Genomic DNA, 18,324 nt, shown 5'->3' on the forward strand with positions numbered 1-18,324 from the left:
TAGTAAGACTGCAAAGTTACTACTGTGCTAAAAAAAAAAAAAAAACGTTGTTGTCTAGAAGTGTGTGGTGTTGTACTTAGCAGTTTTAGTTAAATCACTTACTTTCTCCACGTATTCGTTGGAACCATACCTGAATTCGGATCTCTGTTCTCCAACTCTGTCGTGTTGGCATTTTTTTCTTATTCTTTTTAGTAATGGTGTCAGCGTTGTGGATTAGTTAACTGGTTTGTCAGGAATAACAGCATTTTGCTGTGTCACTGTTTTCCATCCGTGCTGCACCGATCCTCCATTCACCTGGAGGCAGAGCTTCCTTACATCTCGGCTTCCCCGCCCAAGTATCTTAAAGCCGCCAGTCACGTACATCATTTGCAGTAGCTACAGTAATGTTCCAATGAACAATCCTGCTGCTCCTTGATAAGTTATATTCGCATTCTAACAAAACCTTACTGTTACAGGAGTCGGTCTTGCTCTTCATCAAACCTAGAGTTGATGCCCAACCCTGAGGCCAAGACACAAACCACAGATGCGGTAACGATTGGAAAAGAAAGGCAGCAAAATGGCGATGGACTGAATCTTCTTCCAGGCTATGTCAGCTCCAAAAGCGGCAGCACCCAGAGGAAGCGCCTACCCGCCCCGGAGAACACCAACAGTTTTGCTGGTGGTTTTGAGAGAGGAGAGTTGCCTTTTCCGTTGGATCATTTAACAGCAGGAATGAGAAAGACCCAGTCTGTGCAAGATCTCATCCACGAAGGTAAGACATGATCAGACATTGCATGTAAAGTTTTAAACGGAATGGCAGTCGCATGCCAGGCCTGTGTACCCTGCTTCTGCAGGGATGTCGCTTAGTGTATCTCACACTGGAGAAGTAGTGTTCCAGTACCTGCTCACCCGCCCCCAACTCGTGTCCACTCCAAGGCATTTTTATTTTGCCTCTTATGTATTCCGCTGCTCAAAGTATGGTCGTGCTGTTTTGGTTGTTAAAACCATACACAGGGGCAGTGTGTTCAAGCCTACAATACCAGTTTTTTTTGGTTCTATGCATGTCACTCTTGGGATGTTAGTCTGGTTATCCTTTTTGGTTACTATTGTTTTTACTTTATTTTGAAAGTGTGTTTATGGCCATAAAAGGTTTGCATCTTTATTCATCATACAGTGCAATTCATTTGGAAACTGGTGCGCCATATTTAATTGCGTGCTTGATATGAGGCTTTCAGGAGTAATGTTGAGCTTTATGATAGAGGCCTTTGATCTGGTAGCACAAGGTAATTCAGATACATTTACTGGTTGGGGGTTGGGGGGGGGGGGCAGTAAGAGCCTTTAGGGCAGTTCTGAGTATAAAAGGATTTACACTGTGTGAGAAGTTAGTATTAGTGTACTATCTTATGTTTAATGACAACCCTAAAATGAGCCCTTATGACTTATGTCCTTAACCACTATGCATGTGGGCATGGTGAGTTGAGGAAACATTTTGGGCCTCTTTCAGACATGTTGGATGTGTGCACAGAATAAAGAGAATAATAAGTTATTTCAGCAACGCAACCAACTTTTCCATAACTACAAATATGGAAAGAGAAAAGGCTAAAAGAAGTAGTCCTGGAATTGATGAGGCCCACCAGTTATACATGGTGGTTCTGCTTCCAGTTTTAGTTTGCTTAAGGGTTAAATTATACTGACAGTGAAACCCACGATTCACAAAGACAGCGGAAAGCAAACTACCATTATAAGCATCGAAGACCATAACCCTGTCCTTCATCTGAATCAGGTAACCTGCACCCTAAAATTCTATAGGAATGAGTGGAGTATGTGAAGTGTTCAAGAATTGTTAAATGCTGAAGTTTGGTGTGGGAGAACCATTGAGAAAGAATAGCACAAGTAATCAGTCCAGTTACTGTGCAATGGATTCTCTATGTAATGGGTAAACCATAAAAGTGAAAATTAAGATGAAGGAACGATCAGTTTGTAATGGAAAAGCTCAGGTTGTGTGTAAGAGCAGGCAAGATAGATCTTGTATCAATATTCACATTTGAAATCATGCTGAAGAATGTAAAGTTAAACATTAATCAGCAAAGATGTAATAAAGCATGCTGATAAGTAACCCGGTAAATCTGTCAGGGAGTCAACAGTGAGTATTATACAAGCAAGCATAGAGTAATGACTACCTAAGTAGCTTCAGCCTGTAAAATGTGCAGCTGGAGTGCCATGCAGCTCCTTCCAGAAGTTAGAATTTGGGTTGTTTTTCTTTGCACTCTGATGTTCAGTTTTTTTTCTGCACCTTTCAGTGCATGTTCAGAGCCTCACCTTATGCAAGGAAAAATGTTTGCTCTAAAAAAAAATAATAATAATAATAATAATATATATATATATATATATATATATATATATATATATATATATATATATATATATATATATATATATATTTGTTTTTTAAGTTGGTGAAATGTACAGAATGTTCCCATTGTAAATGACAGATTTTAGCCACTTGCCATTGTGATATCAATAGATCCATCACAGATCTGCCTGAGAACTATCTGTGTTGCCTAAGTTCGAGGTACAGCACAATATTGTATACCATGTGCCTCCAGATAAACCCAAGGGGCATAAAGCCAAACTTCCTAGCTCATTGGATCATAGAGAAAGTGAAGAGCACAACGGAGAGGAGCAATCACTCTTGACCTGGATCTGGACCTAATCCTCTGATGACCCCTATGATCCTCTTCCTAAGTCTTCCAGGGAGAGGAGGAGGCATCGCAAGGACAAAAAATTACACCCTCCCTGAGAACCTCAAAACCTAGGGTAAGTCACCCCTAGCTCTATTTTCCCGTGAGTTAGATGGAGATTTTCCCCTACAGCCCCTGTGCAGTCTCCTTCTCCAACTCTACCATTAGTGTTGGTGCAGACTACAAAGTATCTGTACTTTTGAGTATCTGGTTCAGATCTGCCCTCCATCATGCAGACTGTGATGGAGCTGTCCAGGCCAACGCAGTCCTCTCTGGATTGTCTTTTGCCACAATGGAACCTTCTGGGACGCCAGTCTGCACCTTTGCTCTCATCCCACGTCTGTGGCATGCGGTTTCAACCCAGCACCGTCTCCCACCATTCCCCCCAATTAGTCTTCAAACCAGACTATGAAGGCAACACAGGTACCACTTCAGTTGTTGACCTTGGCGCAACTAAAGATGTTGACACCAGTGTCGCTGTTGTCTTGCACACTCTGCCTCTGTTGTTGGCACCACCTCCCATCAGCTGTCCAAGATTTCTTGCCAACTGTACAGAGGTCTAAATCATGTAGAAGTGCAATATCTGGAGGTGATCTATATCCTCTTCGGTTCAGATTTGGACCAGCAGTCAAAGGATGGCTGAGGAGATGTTGATGACGCTGGCTACAACTCTGATTTAATGTCTGTTCAAGGTGCAAGTGGACAAGACGCATCTCAGGATATAGAAATTGTCAATGTCCCTGGTCTAGGACCTATCCGCATGCTTCTCACGAACGTTGCTAAATTATTTGAATTCCCACAGGCATCAGTGGAGTTTACACCAGACATCCTAACGGATGTGTTACCCATCAGTACACGTTTCAAGGGACCCTCTTTTGGCTTGTTACGAAGCTCTCACAGTTGCAGGCTTGTGGTCCAAACCATCCTTCTGCCCTGCAGTACACAGGATCATAGCTCAACGCTCCAGACCTGCTGGGGAGATCCTTAATTTATTTCCGTATACCCCCTGTCCGGAAAGCTTGGTAGTGCAAGCATCTTCCACTTTGAGGCTTAATCCAGAACCCTATCTCGTACATAGAATCTAAAAAGCTTGAAGGTGTACGAAACAAATGTCTTCAGCTTTAAGGCTGGCATTACAGTCCTTAAATGCAGCCGGTTTATTGGAATGCTATATCCACACACTCTGGGACATCGCTTCCTTGGTGGTCCCCAGTCAGCCAGGACACTTACAATATTTTATGGAAGACATGTGGAATGGACAAGATGCGTTGCTCCATATTATCAAGAAATTTGTGGCAAGAGCGAAGCATTAGGATGAACAAAATGGGGGACCCTGAGAGACTGGCATCCTTGGCATAGAAGTGAATTGTGTGCTATATGGGCACTTCATCTCATGGTCAAAGTGGATCTGCTTGTCCCAAACAGGGATAGGGCATGTGGTGTCAGTGCTAGCAGGAGTTGCATGTCCTGTGACCCAGTCCCTAGAGTACCTTTATGCTTGGCCACTGTGTAGTATTTTGAGGACTTTCCACCTACACTAGAGGTGGGTGATATGATTCTTTCAGCTGGTCTTCTCTTGACTAAGTTAGATTGTTCAGGGAGATGTAACACGTTTGTATCCTGCTGTACCAACTGAGCATAGATCTTCTGAAGGCATCTTTGGCTGTTAGACTGCAGTTTGTTTCCTTAACCCAACGGTTTTGCGCTGAAGCCATGATCAGATAGTGTCTGTCAGCCTTTCTATGTCTTCAGACCAACAGTCCCTATTCAAGTCACTGGTCAGTGCTTACATGTTTTCATAAGATTTTCTAGCTTTTATCATCCCTCTCAATTTATCATGCCACAGAGGAACTTGCATTTTGCTTTGATGTCCTTGAGCAGAACTCACATTGACACTCTTACATAATTGCCAGTTGAGGACTTTTTAGATGTAAATGTTGGTTTTGGTTGCCATAACTTCAGCTTGTTGAGTTAGGGAGCTTTAAGAATACATCCTTATGTGCTACTTCCTAGTCAAGCTAGTTCTCCAAACAAAAACCTGCTTTCCTCTCTAAGGTGGTGTCCCCTTTTCACCAGGGATAGGATAGTATACCTTGCTAAATGTTGACCTACCCCCCTCACACCCCCAAAGAGGAGAGAGTGCAAAGGTGGGATCCTAGATGTGGAGTAATTTCTACATCTGGTGTACAACAGACATCAGATCTGATAACTAGCTCTTTATTGGGCGCTCTGGTAGCAAGAAGGGTAAGGCAGTCCACAGAATAACTCACTGGATTATCTTGTGTGTCAAGATCTGTCACATTCTGGCAAAGAAGGAACCACCCAAGGGAATTCAGGCTCACTCTTAACACAGCAAAGTCGCCTACAGTGGCTTTAGCCATGGGCATGCCAGTGGGAGACATTTGCAAAGCAGAGACATGGTCTTCCCTCCACACCTTTCCCAAACATTGCTGTTTGGACTTGTAAGCAATGAGACTAATGTCCAGGAGTCCTGTCCTTGTGTGATTGTCTTCAGGCTCCTGTCCCTAACCGAGTATTGCTTCAAATGTGAGAAATGTGCAGGTAGAATTATCCATCAGAAAAAAAATCCTTCACTAGCTATCTTTTTGTGGATACTCGATATAACTGAAAATTCCTTACTGACCATCCCACCTGCCCATTCTGAAGAAAACTAACATTATTCGATAAGATGTCAAATTAGTTGCACTACACCTATACGCTGTTGCAATTCTCGACCTGTCGTTAAAGACTCTGTAAAAAAAAAAAAAAAAAAAAAAAAAAAACAGTAGAACTGATGCTGGGACACAGGGAAGGGTGCTTTGTACCTCTGAACTCATTGCTGCACCAATCCCTACATCACCTTTGTCAGCACCCCCTGCCAGTACCGAAGAGCCATTTCAGAATCCGCTCTTTCTGGATCTAGTCTTGCTCATGGGGTATTCAAATGTGAGGACTCTGCAGGTAGCTGCAGTATCCTCAGTCAGTTTTAGCATGCATGCAGGTATATTTGGTGTTTTAACTACCTGGTAACCTAAAACAGGAGATGTCAAAAGTGAAGTGAGATTTTCTTAAATTAGTGTTCAACTGTTTTCCTTTTAACCTCCTCAACCACATTTTGGGTCCAGAGGTAGAAAACTCAGACTGATTTCAAGGTGCTATGAATTGTCCCCTCTTAGGCTCTCACTTTGTGTTGAAGCTTTGCTGTTTGCTTCATTTGCCCTCTTTATCTTTAATTGCTTCACTCCTTTTCTTCTGCTGCGGTCTACAATAATTTCAAAATTCTTTCAGACACAAGTTGTAATGTCATCGCCGCACAGTAAAGAACACCAGAAATAAATGAAGAGTAGCTGTATAAACTCCATTGTACTTAAAATGTTTATCGGTGGTGACTAAAAAAATGAGTACTTCAGCGTATCTGTGAAATTGAACATATATTGAAACCGATGCAAAGATTTTAAGATCTGTATAAGGGTTTTTAGATCCCGTGCAGACGTTTGTGAAAGTCTGCCAGTGAACTGAATTATTTTAAATGTGAAACGCATTGCTTATGATCTAAAGTACTGGTAAGATTCAATGATAGGGTCTTGTTTGCTCTAAAATCTACTTAAGGTTTTTTTTTTTATTTTTTTTTTTTTATTTGGTCAGACACGCCACAGAATTCAAATGAAGATTAAGATTGAGTCAAACTAACTTTCTAAACAAGAGAATTGTGCATGTGATCTTTTTTTTTCCCCTTAGATGACAAAGCAGCAGTTGGGGAGTCTCCAGCTAAGGCACGCCCTCAACCAGTGACTGAGAAGGATCAAAGAAACCATAACCGGCGGACATTGCCAAACACTTACTTGAAGGTGGACAATACTGGTACCAGCAGCCAAACACTTAAGACTCCAAAATCAAGGTCTTATATGAACCCAACCACTAGTTCTATGGCTAAGATGTCCCGCAGTATCTCAATGGGTGAAAATTTGAATCTGAATGATAATCCAGAGGCTTCTGTGTGCATGGATGAAAAAAGTAATCAGCAGGTATCAGAGAACGTGTCGGGAGATGAGGACCGAAGCAAACTAACTGGGAAAGAGAATGTCTTATTGAAGCCATCCTTTCAGCCGGTTGCAAACTGTTCTCAAAAGCCATTTCAAGGCAAGCTATCATCTGCTAATCGGGCACACTTAACGCTGGACATCCCAAAATCATTACCTGATAGACCAGTATTTGCCTCTTTCTCACCTACCTGCAGAAGCAAAGCTCCTTTTAATCTTGAAGCTCCCCGGTCTCCTGCAGGAACATGTAAAGCAAAACTGTCCTTTGGCGATGTGGGCCGGGGCTGTAAGAGTGAGGGCCAAACTGGAAGAAGTTTGGTAAAAAGCAGTTCCTTGGAGAATCCTAATTATAGAGCTGATCAGCAAGAAGAACCGGCTGATGGAAGTCCAAAACTAAAAGACTGTCCAGAAAGCTCCGAACTTGGGGACACTGGAAAAGTGGTCTGCACATCGAGGGGGAGATCATCAAGCATTGGCCACACAGCTGATTACCACTCTGGACTTTGCCCAGTTGACCCAGTTAGACCGGGGTCACCCACATTCATTGCTCAGCCCTCCCCAGACTCAGGTGCGCATGGAGGTCCACCTCTCATCTGCTCTTCCCTCCTTTCTCCTGTTTTTGTGAATCGCCTCACGATTCCATTGCATTGCGTGTCGCCCAGCCTCCGGCCTGTCTCATCTTGTCTGAATCTGTCTCGTTCCATAAGTCACCCCAAGATCGGTGAGGCCTTTCTGTACTTTCATCTAACATTTCCTTGCTGTCTGTATTAAGTCTTCAGGGCAGTATTAATCAGTATGCTAGTTAGAGGCAATCAATGTTACTATGTATAATTTCTTGTTATCTAGGTGTTCCCTTCCTGTGACTGGAAGCCCGACCGACTAAACTGTAAAGTGCACCACTCTCAGAGTTAGTTACCTGCCGCCTGTTAGTACTCGGTACCACATGCCTGGTTAACACAGGAGAATTCCATATTATGGTCGTGGGAATGTATATAAACAGTGAATAGAGCTAGCTATAGAGATGTGACAGTTGTGTTTAATTATTTTGCTATTTCTGTAGTCATTGGGCATCAGTATCGGATGTTTTCATTCCTAGCAACTGTTCTTAAATTAAAGACCGTATGGTTGGAACTCTGCAGAACCTGAGCTTTCTGAATTCTGGGAAGCATTAACCAAAGACGCAGGGCTTTTTCTTCTCTTCGGCAGATATTGTGCATGTTTTGGTTTCTCAGCCATGCTATACAATGCCACCTTCCCCTTGGAAAGGGAGGCTTTTACATTCACGTGTACTTTGAAATATCTTCAGGCTAACGGTTTCATAGGACCACTCTTTACACCAACACATCTCCCAATGAAAAGATTTGAATCAGAAAATATCTAGACGTTTAGGTTTACCTCATCAGACCTTACTGGACGGGATTGTTCCCATTTGTGATATAAACTCAAGTCGTATTTAGAGTTTAAAAGGTCTTAATTATTTTTCGGCAGAGTAAAAAGTTAATCACCAGAATTAAAATTCTTATTGCACATAAAATGCTGATTAATACTGCCTGTAAATGTATTACATGTTGTCCTCCCTCCTCAGCTTGTTTCATCGTGATGGTTGGTATCTGGTAGTATCTTGTTTGCCTATTGTTTGAGCATCACTTCTGGTTTGTGGATTAATATTTCGTAAATATGCACCTTTTGTTTGTGTTCCTTGAAACCTTATACAACATTATTTTCCTATTTCACCCATAAGTGCAGCCCTTTTCAAACAGCCAAGGTCAACCGTAATTCAAGAGTTTCCCTTTATGGCTATTAACTTTTCCTAATGCTGATAGTCATCCAGATTGTTCCCTGATAAAATAATACCTTACAAATTGTTGAAGTGTGCTGAAAATCGTGTCGTCATATGTGCAAACTTTCAGAAAGAAGGTACTGTATTAAGTGGCTTAAACTGCTTATTAATTCTAGTCTGTTACATTAATTCAGTTTGTCAGCCTTGGCTGTCTGAATTCAGGCAAACATTAACAAATGTAACTCGGTTCTTTGTATAGTTGTTATTGTGTTTGTTTACTTAAGACCACAATTTATTTCCAGAAAACTAGAGCGATACAATGAGACATTTGTTTGACAAGCATATAGTACAATCAAGTTATGGAAAATTGTAATTGTTTACCTTTTGAGCATGGTGATATGGTAAAGATACAACAAACTTAAAGTGTGATCGAGAAAGGCTTTCAGGAAATCAGTGGTGAAACTAAGCCTGCAAAAGGTGCTATGATGTACGAATTTTTCCTGTGTGCTTATCCAATTCTTACTGCATTCATCTGGATGCCCTTCTGTGTGGAAGGGAACTGTAGTACTTTGTCAATGCATCCTATAAGTCCTGTCAGTTTGGCTCCTTTCCACACACAAGGCAAACATGCCGTGCTACACTAGTCTGCTACAGACCTGCCCACGTCTGTCAGCATACCTATGTCCTTCGGCCTGCCTGCTGCATCCTCCTCACCCAGCAGTCATGCTGTACACGCAAAGATTTCAAGAATGTTTATTTCAGGGTCTTCCCCAAAGGTTTTTTAGATGACTGATCATTTGATTCAAACCTGTAGTATTTGAGGCCCGCTTTCAAGCAATGAATTTAAGGTCAGGTGTTTCTTTTGAAGCAAGCAAGAATTCAGTGAAGCCATTTTCTCAGCCTGGTGATATGTTTTTTTCAGAACAGGCCACTGGCAGGCTCTGCAAGAGCTCTGAGACAGTGATCGTTTCAAGTAGGCCAGACTGTATTGGGAGAAGGTCTTTAGTTATTTGAAACAGGGTGAAACAAACAAAAATCGGTCTCCCGTTGTTTGGATCGTGTGTCCTTTTGGTAGTCTTGGATTAAGAAATAATGGCCTGGTAGTCTCGGCTGTAGTCCCTTTAAATAAGGAGCAGTTTCTTGCTAATCTCTCGGTGACACAAATGTACCAAAAACGCACCTTAACTCTTTGACCTCCAGATATCAAAGCAACTTGATGAACTGTCTTGGTAACCCCAAGAAAGATTTGGAAACATGGTGGCAGTCCTTGCATCAATGTCTATGCAGCTTCTGTGTTTCACTTAGGATCATGTATGTACTTCATCCTGGGACATTACCCTGGAATTTACATTCAACATGGGATGGTTAAAAGGTAAAGAATCTGCAGCTAGATATAAGGCCTGATTTAGTTTGGCAGAGGAGTTATTCCATCACAAACATGACAGATGTCTGTCCCGCTTTACTACAAGTTCCATAGCCTATAATGGAATTGTAATACGGAGGGCGAGATATCGGCCACGTTTGTGATAGTTTGGCAGAGGTGGTTACTCTAAGTCAGGCCCGTAGTCTCTCCCAGATAGGCTTCACCGCTGGTAAGTAACTTGTTCTTCAACACTTTATCTCCACTTAGTCGCGCACTTAGAGACAGGGTGGGGATTTCAAAACCTTCACTTGTTTCCAGTGTAACTAATGACGCACACATTTTAATTTGGACGTAAGCACTCCCTAGCTTAACTAAATATAATATTAAATATCTGCATACATGAGCAACTGTATATTTTATGACTACCTCTGTCCTAAATTAATGTCATATGTAAATGTACATAGACAAGCATTTCTCATTTAAGGTGTCTAAACTATGTGTGACTGTTTCCCTGTAGGGTAAAATTCCAGCTGTAGGAATGATACAACCATGTTGTCTTAACATGCCTAACTGTAGGTAACAGATGTAATATCACAGACCTGTGATTTCCATCGAAACTGAGCTCAGAGAAGAGCTGACTTGTCTGGTAAAGGTGTTCTCCCTCTGTCATATGGTGTTCAAAATGTATAATGCTCAGGAAGTTAGTCACACAAACCCTTACATTTATTTACTTACATTTCCGGTGAATGCCATTGAGTATTAGTTATCCCAAGTACCGTACAGTTGTATTCATGAGCGGGGTTCCCCAGATTCAGAACTACCTTTTTATGTCTGAACGAAACTTTATAGGAAATTTCCCACAGAAATGTCTTCTCCACCGAAGATGTCTGAGCTCCGTATTTGAGCTGATGTAGCAATAAACTCCTTTTATATGAGTTACTCTGCAGAGCAGAACGCGAGATGAAAAACCGCAACAACTAGTACCAATTAAACAGCCTACCTAAGCTGTTAGCTATTTTTATCTTCGCTCCCGCCCTTTCATAGCATGCATGGGTTTTACCCTCTCTAAGCGTGGTGTCACTCACACCTTCACGCATGAGTCCCTCTTCATTAAACAGACAGTGACTCCTGGACCTTATGCCCCTCTGTGGATGAGCATGACCCTCTCACCGGGTATCGGTAACAAGGCAAAGGCATCCCTATTTAAGCGCGTTTGAAGTAATGTGCCGGAAGCCTCTCTGCTGATTGGTTGAGGCAAGGTCCCACTGAGCGGAAGTTTCATATCGGCGATGTACCTGTGCAGCCCTTCTTCCCCCTTTACAACTCCTCTTCAGGGCCTCGAGAACCTACGGTGGCCCCGACAGATCGGCTGCTCTGTTACGGGACAGAAGGGCTCTGAACACAGCGCTGAATGGCGCACTAATGTTTCCTACCACCCCGGGGTTAATGCTGCATTAATCTCGCATCAGCATAGTCCATTCAGGGAAAGACTTATAGCCTATAGTCCGCACCTGGAGCTATCACTATATGAAACCATCTCACCTGTTGTAGAAATCCGCACCGGCCAGAATGGGGATAGTTCGCCGCAAATAAATGTAAATCAAATGAGTACGTGGAAGCTGTTACTTCCTAACCAAGGAACACCAGCGAGACGAGTACCTAGGTGAATGGGGGCACGCAAGTTCCTAATGGAGGACCGCAAGTGTCACGTTGAGGTGAAACTGCATGGCTGACATTACAGAAGCTGCCTTGCCACGACTCGTAGGGGAGTGGGGGACCTCCAAGCGGCACAGCTACCGACACCCTAAAACACCGAGGCGCACACCTGAGGGACTTGTGGTACCACAAAGCACTCTTGCTAGGGGGACCGATGGGACATGAAGACAGTATAACTCATGTGGACATTCTTTGCCGTATGCATTATTCTTAAAGCTTTTTAATGTAGTTTTCCATTTTTGAATTATATGCTCTATGTCCCCACTGTAACGTACTTTCCTGGACCTTGCAACAACTTTTCTTGGGAATTTTGTGACCGATATTCATTAAGTGTAACCTGTGTGGAAGCCCAAGTCAGGCTTCCAAGTTGACATCTTGTCAGTTACTCATAATTCCAATTATTTCCTCCTCAGAGTTGCCAGTGAGCTTTGAACAGTGTGAACTTGTCACATTGGAGCTACAGACCAGCCTCCGAAGGGCTCTCAGCTTGTACCGCACAGTAAGTGTTTCTATTCCCTTTTTCGAGACCAGGTTTTAAACTGTCTAAGTGCAGGTGTTATTCATGTGGAACTACAAAAAAGATAGTTGCAGAGAAACTGATTGGCTTGTTCAGTAATGGTTGTGCCTTTTTTCAGCATGGTGTGTATTGTCATTGGAGAATACCATCAAAACACTTAGTCCTATACATTCTATTTGATCACTATATTACCAAAACTGGAACAATTCTGTTTGTCACCTGACAGTGTCCTCTTCGTTTGGAAAGGGGTGTCTGCAGTATATAGATGGAGAATCCTTTTTTATTTATAACTGGTACATGGTTTGAGAATTAATCGTCTCATAGAGAAACTCTAACTTGTTGGTGAGTTAGCAGATTAAAGGGGTCATGAAAATTGTTCACGATACAGTTGCTTCCTCTACTAGACACCAGGATCATTGCTGCAGAACTAGTACTTTGTGCAGGGATATATTTGCATTTAGAGACATGTTTGAAATTAAAACCTTTAAACCCATGTTAGACTTTGTTAACACAGAACGCTTTCTGCTAACTTGATGTTGATTGTTGTCGCAGAAAACTCATGATTAGAAGATAGTCCTCTTTCCCAATTTCCTGTCCCTGAAATCAAGCCCACCTTCGAGGCCCTACAATACTAATGGGATGGCACTCAAACTCAACTCACCAGCACACTGGCACTCCACTATAGTTAAAGGTCCAGTCAGATGTGCAGATTTTAAAGCAGTCCTGGGTGGATCAATAAACCACCCGTTTCTGTATCAAAGACTTCGCTAAATTGTCTTGTTGTGTTTGCAGGTCACCACAGCAGATACAGAATCCAATAGTGACAAAGGGAAAATGGCTGGCCTCCTAACTGAAACCTTTTGCTTGGTGAAAAAGGAGTTGGATTCCGTGGCCGTTGATGGTGCGCCCCTCTGCAGGCCAGAGGAAGGCTCCCTGCTGAAGCCCAGTGAATCGGTCATCCTGGAGCTGGGAGATGGCAACTCTGCTGTACTGTCCAGCCCAAAGCGTCTTGGTGATGAAAAGACTCTGGCTCTTCTGCAACAATATTCCGAGCTGTTGCTGCAAGCAGTGGAGCGACGGATGGATAAAAAAACCTAAAATCCGGCTATAAAGATGATGATTGGGGACAGCTAAAAGCTGACAAGAAAATAATTGACTGAATTGGCCTTTTCAGAAGTTTGGGCCACCTCTCTGAAAGCTGCTGGAAACATTGTTCATTCACCGTGTAACCATGAAAAGGGCCTTTTCACAGGCATTTATTTTGGACCCATTAAACACACCTGCTGCACTTCTAGAACATTTAATAAATCTTAACAGCAGAAAAAAACTTGCTCCATTTTAGCATCTCTCCTTTCCAGTCCTGTCGCCACAGGGTGTGGTAAGAGCGGAACCCTGCAGCCTTCCGACAACCAGCAGCGCCTGCAGCCCTGTCGGACACTCATCGTGGAGCATTGGGGGATGAACGGAAACTGGTTCCTTTGCTGTCCGTAAGACACTGGTTTGATCAGAACGAAGTACAGCTTGTGGAACATTATTTATTTGTCATTTTCTGTTACAGTTCTATGTTTAACGTATTTTTAACATTCGCCTTAATGTTTTTCCCCATAACGACAATCAGCATAATATTTTGAGCCTCCAGCAGGATAATCCCCCTAAAACATTGGGAGTGCACCAGGAGCACAGCTCTCCCCCCCCGGCTGGATCTGGGTACAGCCAGAGGTCGGTGGGTGTACCATACCTCGTCTTGTGACTTTTGAGGTGCTCCATTTTCCCCCAAGCTGTCGTTGTTTATAGCCTATAAATTATAGGGTGCTCGCCATTTACTTGTTAAAGAAATGAACCAATTTTCCCCTGTGGGGAGCGTGTCTTTGTAAGTGTGACTTCTTATTGGGTTTCCTTCTGTCCTGCACCCCTGTGTGCTCAAAAGAGCACATCCTCTAAGGCTTGCTTCCTCTTTACAGGTGCTCAGGCCACCGTTGTGTCTCCGATTATGAACACAAAGAACTATTTTGAGCTTTCCAAGTGGGAATGTGTGTACTGAAGAGAAGCGTATGTTTAAATGGCTGTTACCTGTTACAATGTTCAGCTTTTCCACATCTTTGCTTCTGCCATTCTGTCACGTTTACTGAGCCACAAGCATCGCAGTAGTTCCCTTGGCACCGATTCCTGACAGGTCTTAATGTGTTCATGCAGGACTACCTAGGGCAGTCAGTCCCTGGACAGATGGATATTTTTGTTTTTTATTTGCTTTTGCGGAAGTGACTTACGTGGAATATTAGACTGTCCCATATACACAAAAAATGCAGCACTTAAGATTACACTTCTGATGCCCAACTAGTTGGGTCTAAAGTGGAACGAGTAGCCGGGCAAACGTAAATATTTGTAGAAAGATGAAGAAAAATAAATACCATCCACAGTCACTAAAATTATTACCAAAAAAAATCAATTTAAATGTTAAATTCCAATTGAAGCGACTGGATTATTGTTTACACATAGTTATGGCTGACTACTCCATCTTTTTAAGTGGTGATAGGGCTCATGGTAATTTAAAAACAAATTGTGCCAACAGTTTTTGAACGAAGAATAGTTGTTGGCCAGGAAATTCGTTTGTAGTGGTCTGGCTGCTACCCGGAGGGGAGTAATCAAGTGCAATCTTTTTATGCTTGCATTTTAACTTTAAGCGTTATTTGCCCTGGCCTGAGCCTGCTGTCTTTGGTTTTGGCTTTGAACGAGTTGTAGTCAAGCATTTTTACCCGTTGGTTTCCAGTGAGCCACATTTTGTCAAAGTCCGTAAGGAGCACTTAGGGGTTAATGTATCCGAGAACACCAAGTGTAAACTAGGGGGCGTTGATGAAGGAGTGGTAAGCACTGCAGTTTCGACTGCCTTTCTGAACATCCTTGTAGGGCACTACTGAGTGCACGTGTCATCACATTGCATAGCTCATCCAGGTAGGGTGAATCATGCAGACTGTGTCAGATAACTGGAGTAAGCCCACAATTGTGTCTTTCACATTAGCATAAATGTCCAGGTTTGGATGTATAATTCAGACGTACAGTCTTAAATTAGCTGTCACGAGCAGTACGGTTTGGCTTGCATAACCACACCTTGTTGTGGTTATTCACCCCAGGGAACATCCAACGAATACTGGCAGCACTAACGAGGCAAGTCCTGCACTGGGAGGGTCTCTGGATGTGGGAAATAAACTATGGACAGTTTCTAAGGGACAGAAGCTCCCATCTAGAACCTTCCTTGATATTTCACAATGTGCACAACTCAGGTCACAGCTATGTATGTGTTACCCTTCTGTTTAGATTTAATGTTACAGAAGTATTTGGTTGCTGGGCTTACCATCTGCTAAGGTCTTGTGTATACAATGTAGCTGTATTTATGCTGCGAGAGTAGAACTAGGGTTCTGTTAAGTTGGAGTGTGAGGTGAGTAAGTGGGAAAAATGAGGAATGTAGGCTTTCTAGAAAAGGTGTTAATTGGTATCGTAAGTGAAAAGTTCAGCAGGTATAACTGTGTGCAAAGCTGAGGGTGTTTGCGTTGCAAAGCTGGTCTGCTGTGCACGTTTTCTTTTTGTGCTACCCTTTAGATGACAACTTAATGGTGAATGCCAAGGGACCTCCGACATCAGCATCGCATCTTAAAGTGCTCCTGCAGTGTCCCCCACCTGCACTTATCCAATAGCAGATGTGTAGGTGTACTCTTCTATTGTGTGAAGGTTGCTTGTTTAGTGTGGGTCTAAAATATCCTACTTAGCATGCATGCCATGCAGCACAGACACAGAAATAGTTTGTTTTGAGGCTGCGTACATAGTTTCCATCTTTCATTTGAAAAATCCGCCTTTTAATCTTCCATGTTCAGCAGACAAGTGCCGCGAACTTGGTACAACAACACAATTGACATTTAATGCATTCTGTCTGTGACTTTTACATCCCCTTCGTGCAACATGTCTGCCACTCATTGTTCGGGCGCATTGCCTGTGCCTTTAGGCCACAAACTCGCATTGCACCAGAAATCAAACCAGACCCACAGATACGCAGTAAAGGTTGGATAGTATCTTTCAGAAAGATAGCAAGTGCTATACTATTTTGAATTTACAAAACAGGCACATATTAATGTTTTTAAACCAGTTTTAATCTAGTTTAATGGCCGTTCGTAAGCTTGTAATAGATGCAGCATAGCCCAGGGTAGATTGCCTGGCTGATTGAGCATTTCCATTTCAGTGGCTTTCACAGTTTAATTGATGCTTGCTGCCAGAGGACTAACCCCCATCATTGGATGCAGTATAAAGTGAGTCCTGCAGTGTTGTGTTCACTGGAGGCAGAAATCTAGTCTTCAGAGCATGTGGGCAATAGCTGCATGTAGACCCCTCCCAAGGAATAACTGCTACGTCCATACTTTATGCATGTCTTACTTTTACAGTAGGCACCTTCCTTTTTGCAGATACAGCTTGATCCCAGGGACCTGAGCGCTAAAAGGCCTCTTGTAAATAGTATTTATAAGCGCTGCAATGGACTGTGGTCACTGTAGGCAGAAAAAAATCTATTTTAGAGCACGGAGGCAGGATTTGCACGGAAAACCACCCCGAGGAGACACTAAACCATGCTCTGCATGTCTTGGTTCTGATAGAGGCACTTTCTTCCCCTCTTTTACACTCTTTAACCAACTGCAATCACTTTATTTATGAAAAGTTTGTTTTATACTTTCTCTAGAAATAAGAAAATTGTATTGTTTTTATATTTTTGAACGACTATTTTATGCTTGTGTTTTTGCACTGTGATTTGCCTGGTCCCACTCCTGCGTAATCAAGGGGGATGTTTTTTAACTCCTTATTCATTTGTATTCCTTGTCTTAAACAATTTAAATAAAAATGTGTGAACCTTTGTAACAGCTGTTTCATGGCAGATTCATGTTTTACAAATGTACTGGAATTAGGAAACGTGACTGGTAAAAATGCTTGTGTACATAATACAGTGTGCATTTTGTTACACATAAGTATGTTTGCATATTTACATGTGTGCATGTGTTGATATCATCAATTTCACCAGTAGGAATACTAATCTCAAGCCTTTTCTGGGTATTCCTGCATTGTTGAACAGAATCATCACTGACCAGAACAGGCCAACAGATAACCAGATTTACCTCTGTTTAAAATGACATTAAACCGAGCATCAGCTACACCCAGGCACAAAGTATAAAATGCATCTGCAGCAGTGACGCATGTAAAGAATATTTGCTGGTACTCATATGACTATTCCAAATTTCTGATGGCTACTTCTAAAGGCAGATTCCTCACCTTGTGAAATATTCTCTCAGGCATCAGACTGGATCTGGAAATTTATAAGCAGTACTCCTGCCCGCACCAATGTTGTTCCACTTTGGAAGTGACGAGAGACAGCATATAAGTACCACCTAAGCATGCTGACATCCGTTCCTCTTTCCATGCCGTCAGACCCAGATCTTGAGCTCTACTCCTCTCGCCCCTGATTCTTTTTTTTCCTTTTTTCAAAATTTCATTTTTTACCAGTGTGGAAGGGAAATATGTCACATTCAAAGCCACAAGGTTTAAACCTTGTAGCCACAGTCACAAATGTCAGTGACAGACTCCTCAAAAAGTATACCTTGGGTTGGAACATGCGTACAGGTCCTGAGACAACAGCACAGATGGAACTGGTAAGCAAAACTGTCACTAAGCATCGTAGGACTCCACACCATTGTTCAGAAGGAAGACCCCTCTTCTGTGCTGCATCCTTGTTGCTGTGTAAGTCTTCAGGTAATTCAAAGAGAAAGCACAAGGAGTTGAAGCGGGAATCTGCCGCTTCCACTCCAGTCCAGAGAGACCAAGGGTGTCAGCTTGCCACTCTCTCTCCCGAATTCCTGAAAGCAGATTCCAAATTTGGTCCTGATCCAACCTGAATTTCCAGGTAAGTTAAAGATGCCACAGCAAATCTGCCATTCTGCTCATATTGGGCATGCTTCTGGTTCCCTCTGGCTTGCTTTTGCGCCCAAGGATCTGCTGAGGCATCCACTCAAGGTACCATTGGTGGGATGTATAACTCTTGAATCCTCTAGCTCCACACTGGTTTCAGTGGCAACTTTGGTTCTGGTGCCACTCTGCACCAGTTCCCTTAACCTCAATGCCGTTGCTGACTGTGCCGGAAGAGGATCAGTCACCTATAGTGA

At 42.7% G+C, this 18,324-nt stretch overlaps 1 protein-coding gene across 3 annotated transcripts in view; it reads left to right on the forward strand.

Moving 5' to 3' along the window:
• Nucleotides 1–17,029, forward strand: part of MAPKBP1 (mitogen-activated protein kinase binding protein 1) — a 533,456-nt gene extending 516,427 nt beyond the window's left edge. Inside the window, exons 28-31 of one of the 3 annotated variants that reach the window (XM_069208767.1) lie at nucleotides 456–751; nucleotides 6,459–7,481; nucleotides 12,033–12,118; nucleotides 12,929–17,029. In XM_069208767.1, coding sequence (XP_069064868.1) covers nucleotides 456–751; nucleotides 6,459–7,481; nucleotides 12,033–12,118; nucleotides 12,929–13,234 — 1,711 coding nt within the window. In that variant the 3' untranslated portion in view covers nucleotides 13,235–17,029. The remainder of the gene's footprint in view (nucleotides 1–455; nucleotides 752–6,458; nucleotides 7,482–12,032; nucleotides 12,119–12,928) is intronic. The other 2 variants (XM_069208768.1, XM_069208769.1) reach the window with 2 other exon arrangements.
• The last annotated feature ends 1,295 nt before the right edge of the window (nucleotides 17,030–18,324 follow it).

The sequence above is a fragment of the Pleurodeles waltl genome, chromosome 9 (genome assembly GCF_031143425.1).
Source record: "Pleurodeles waltl isolate 20211129_DDA chromosome 9, aPleWal1.hap1.20221129, whole genome shotgun sequence".
NCBI classification, from domain to species: Eukaryota; Metazoa; Chordata; class Amphibia; order Caudata; family Salamandridae; genus Pleurodeles; species Pleurodeles waltl.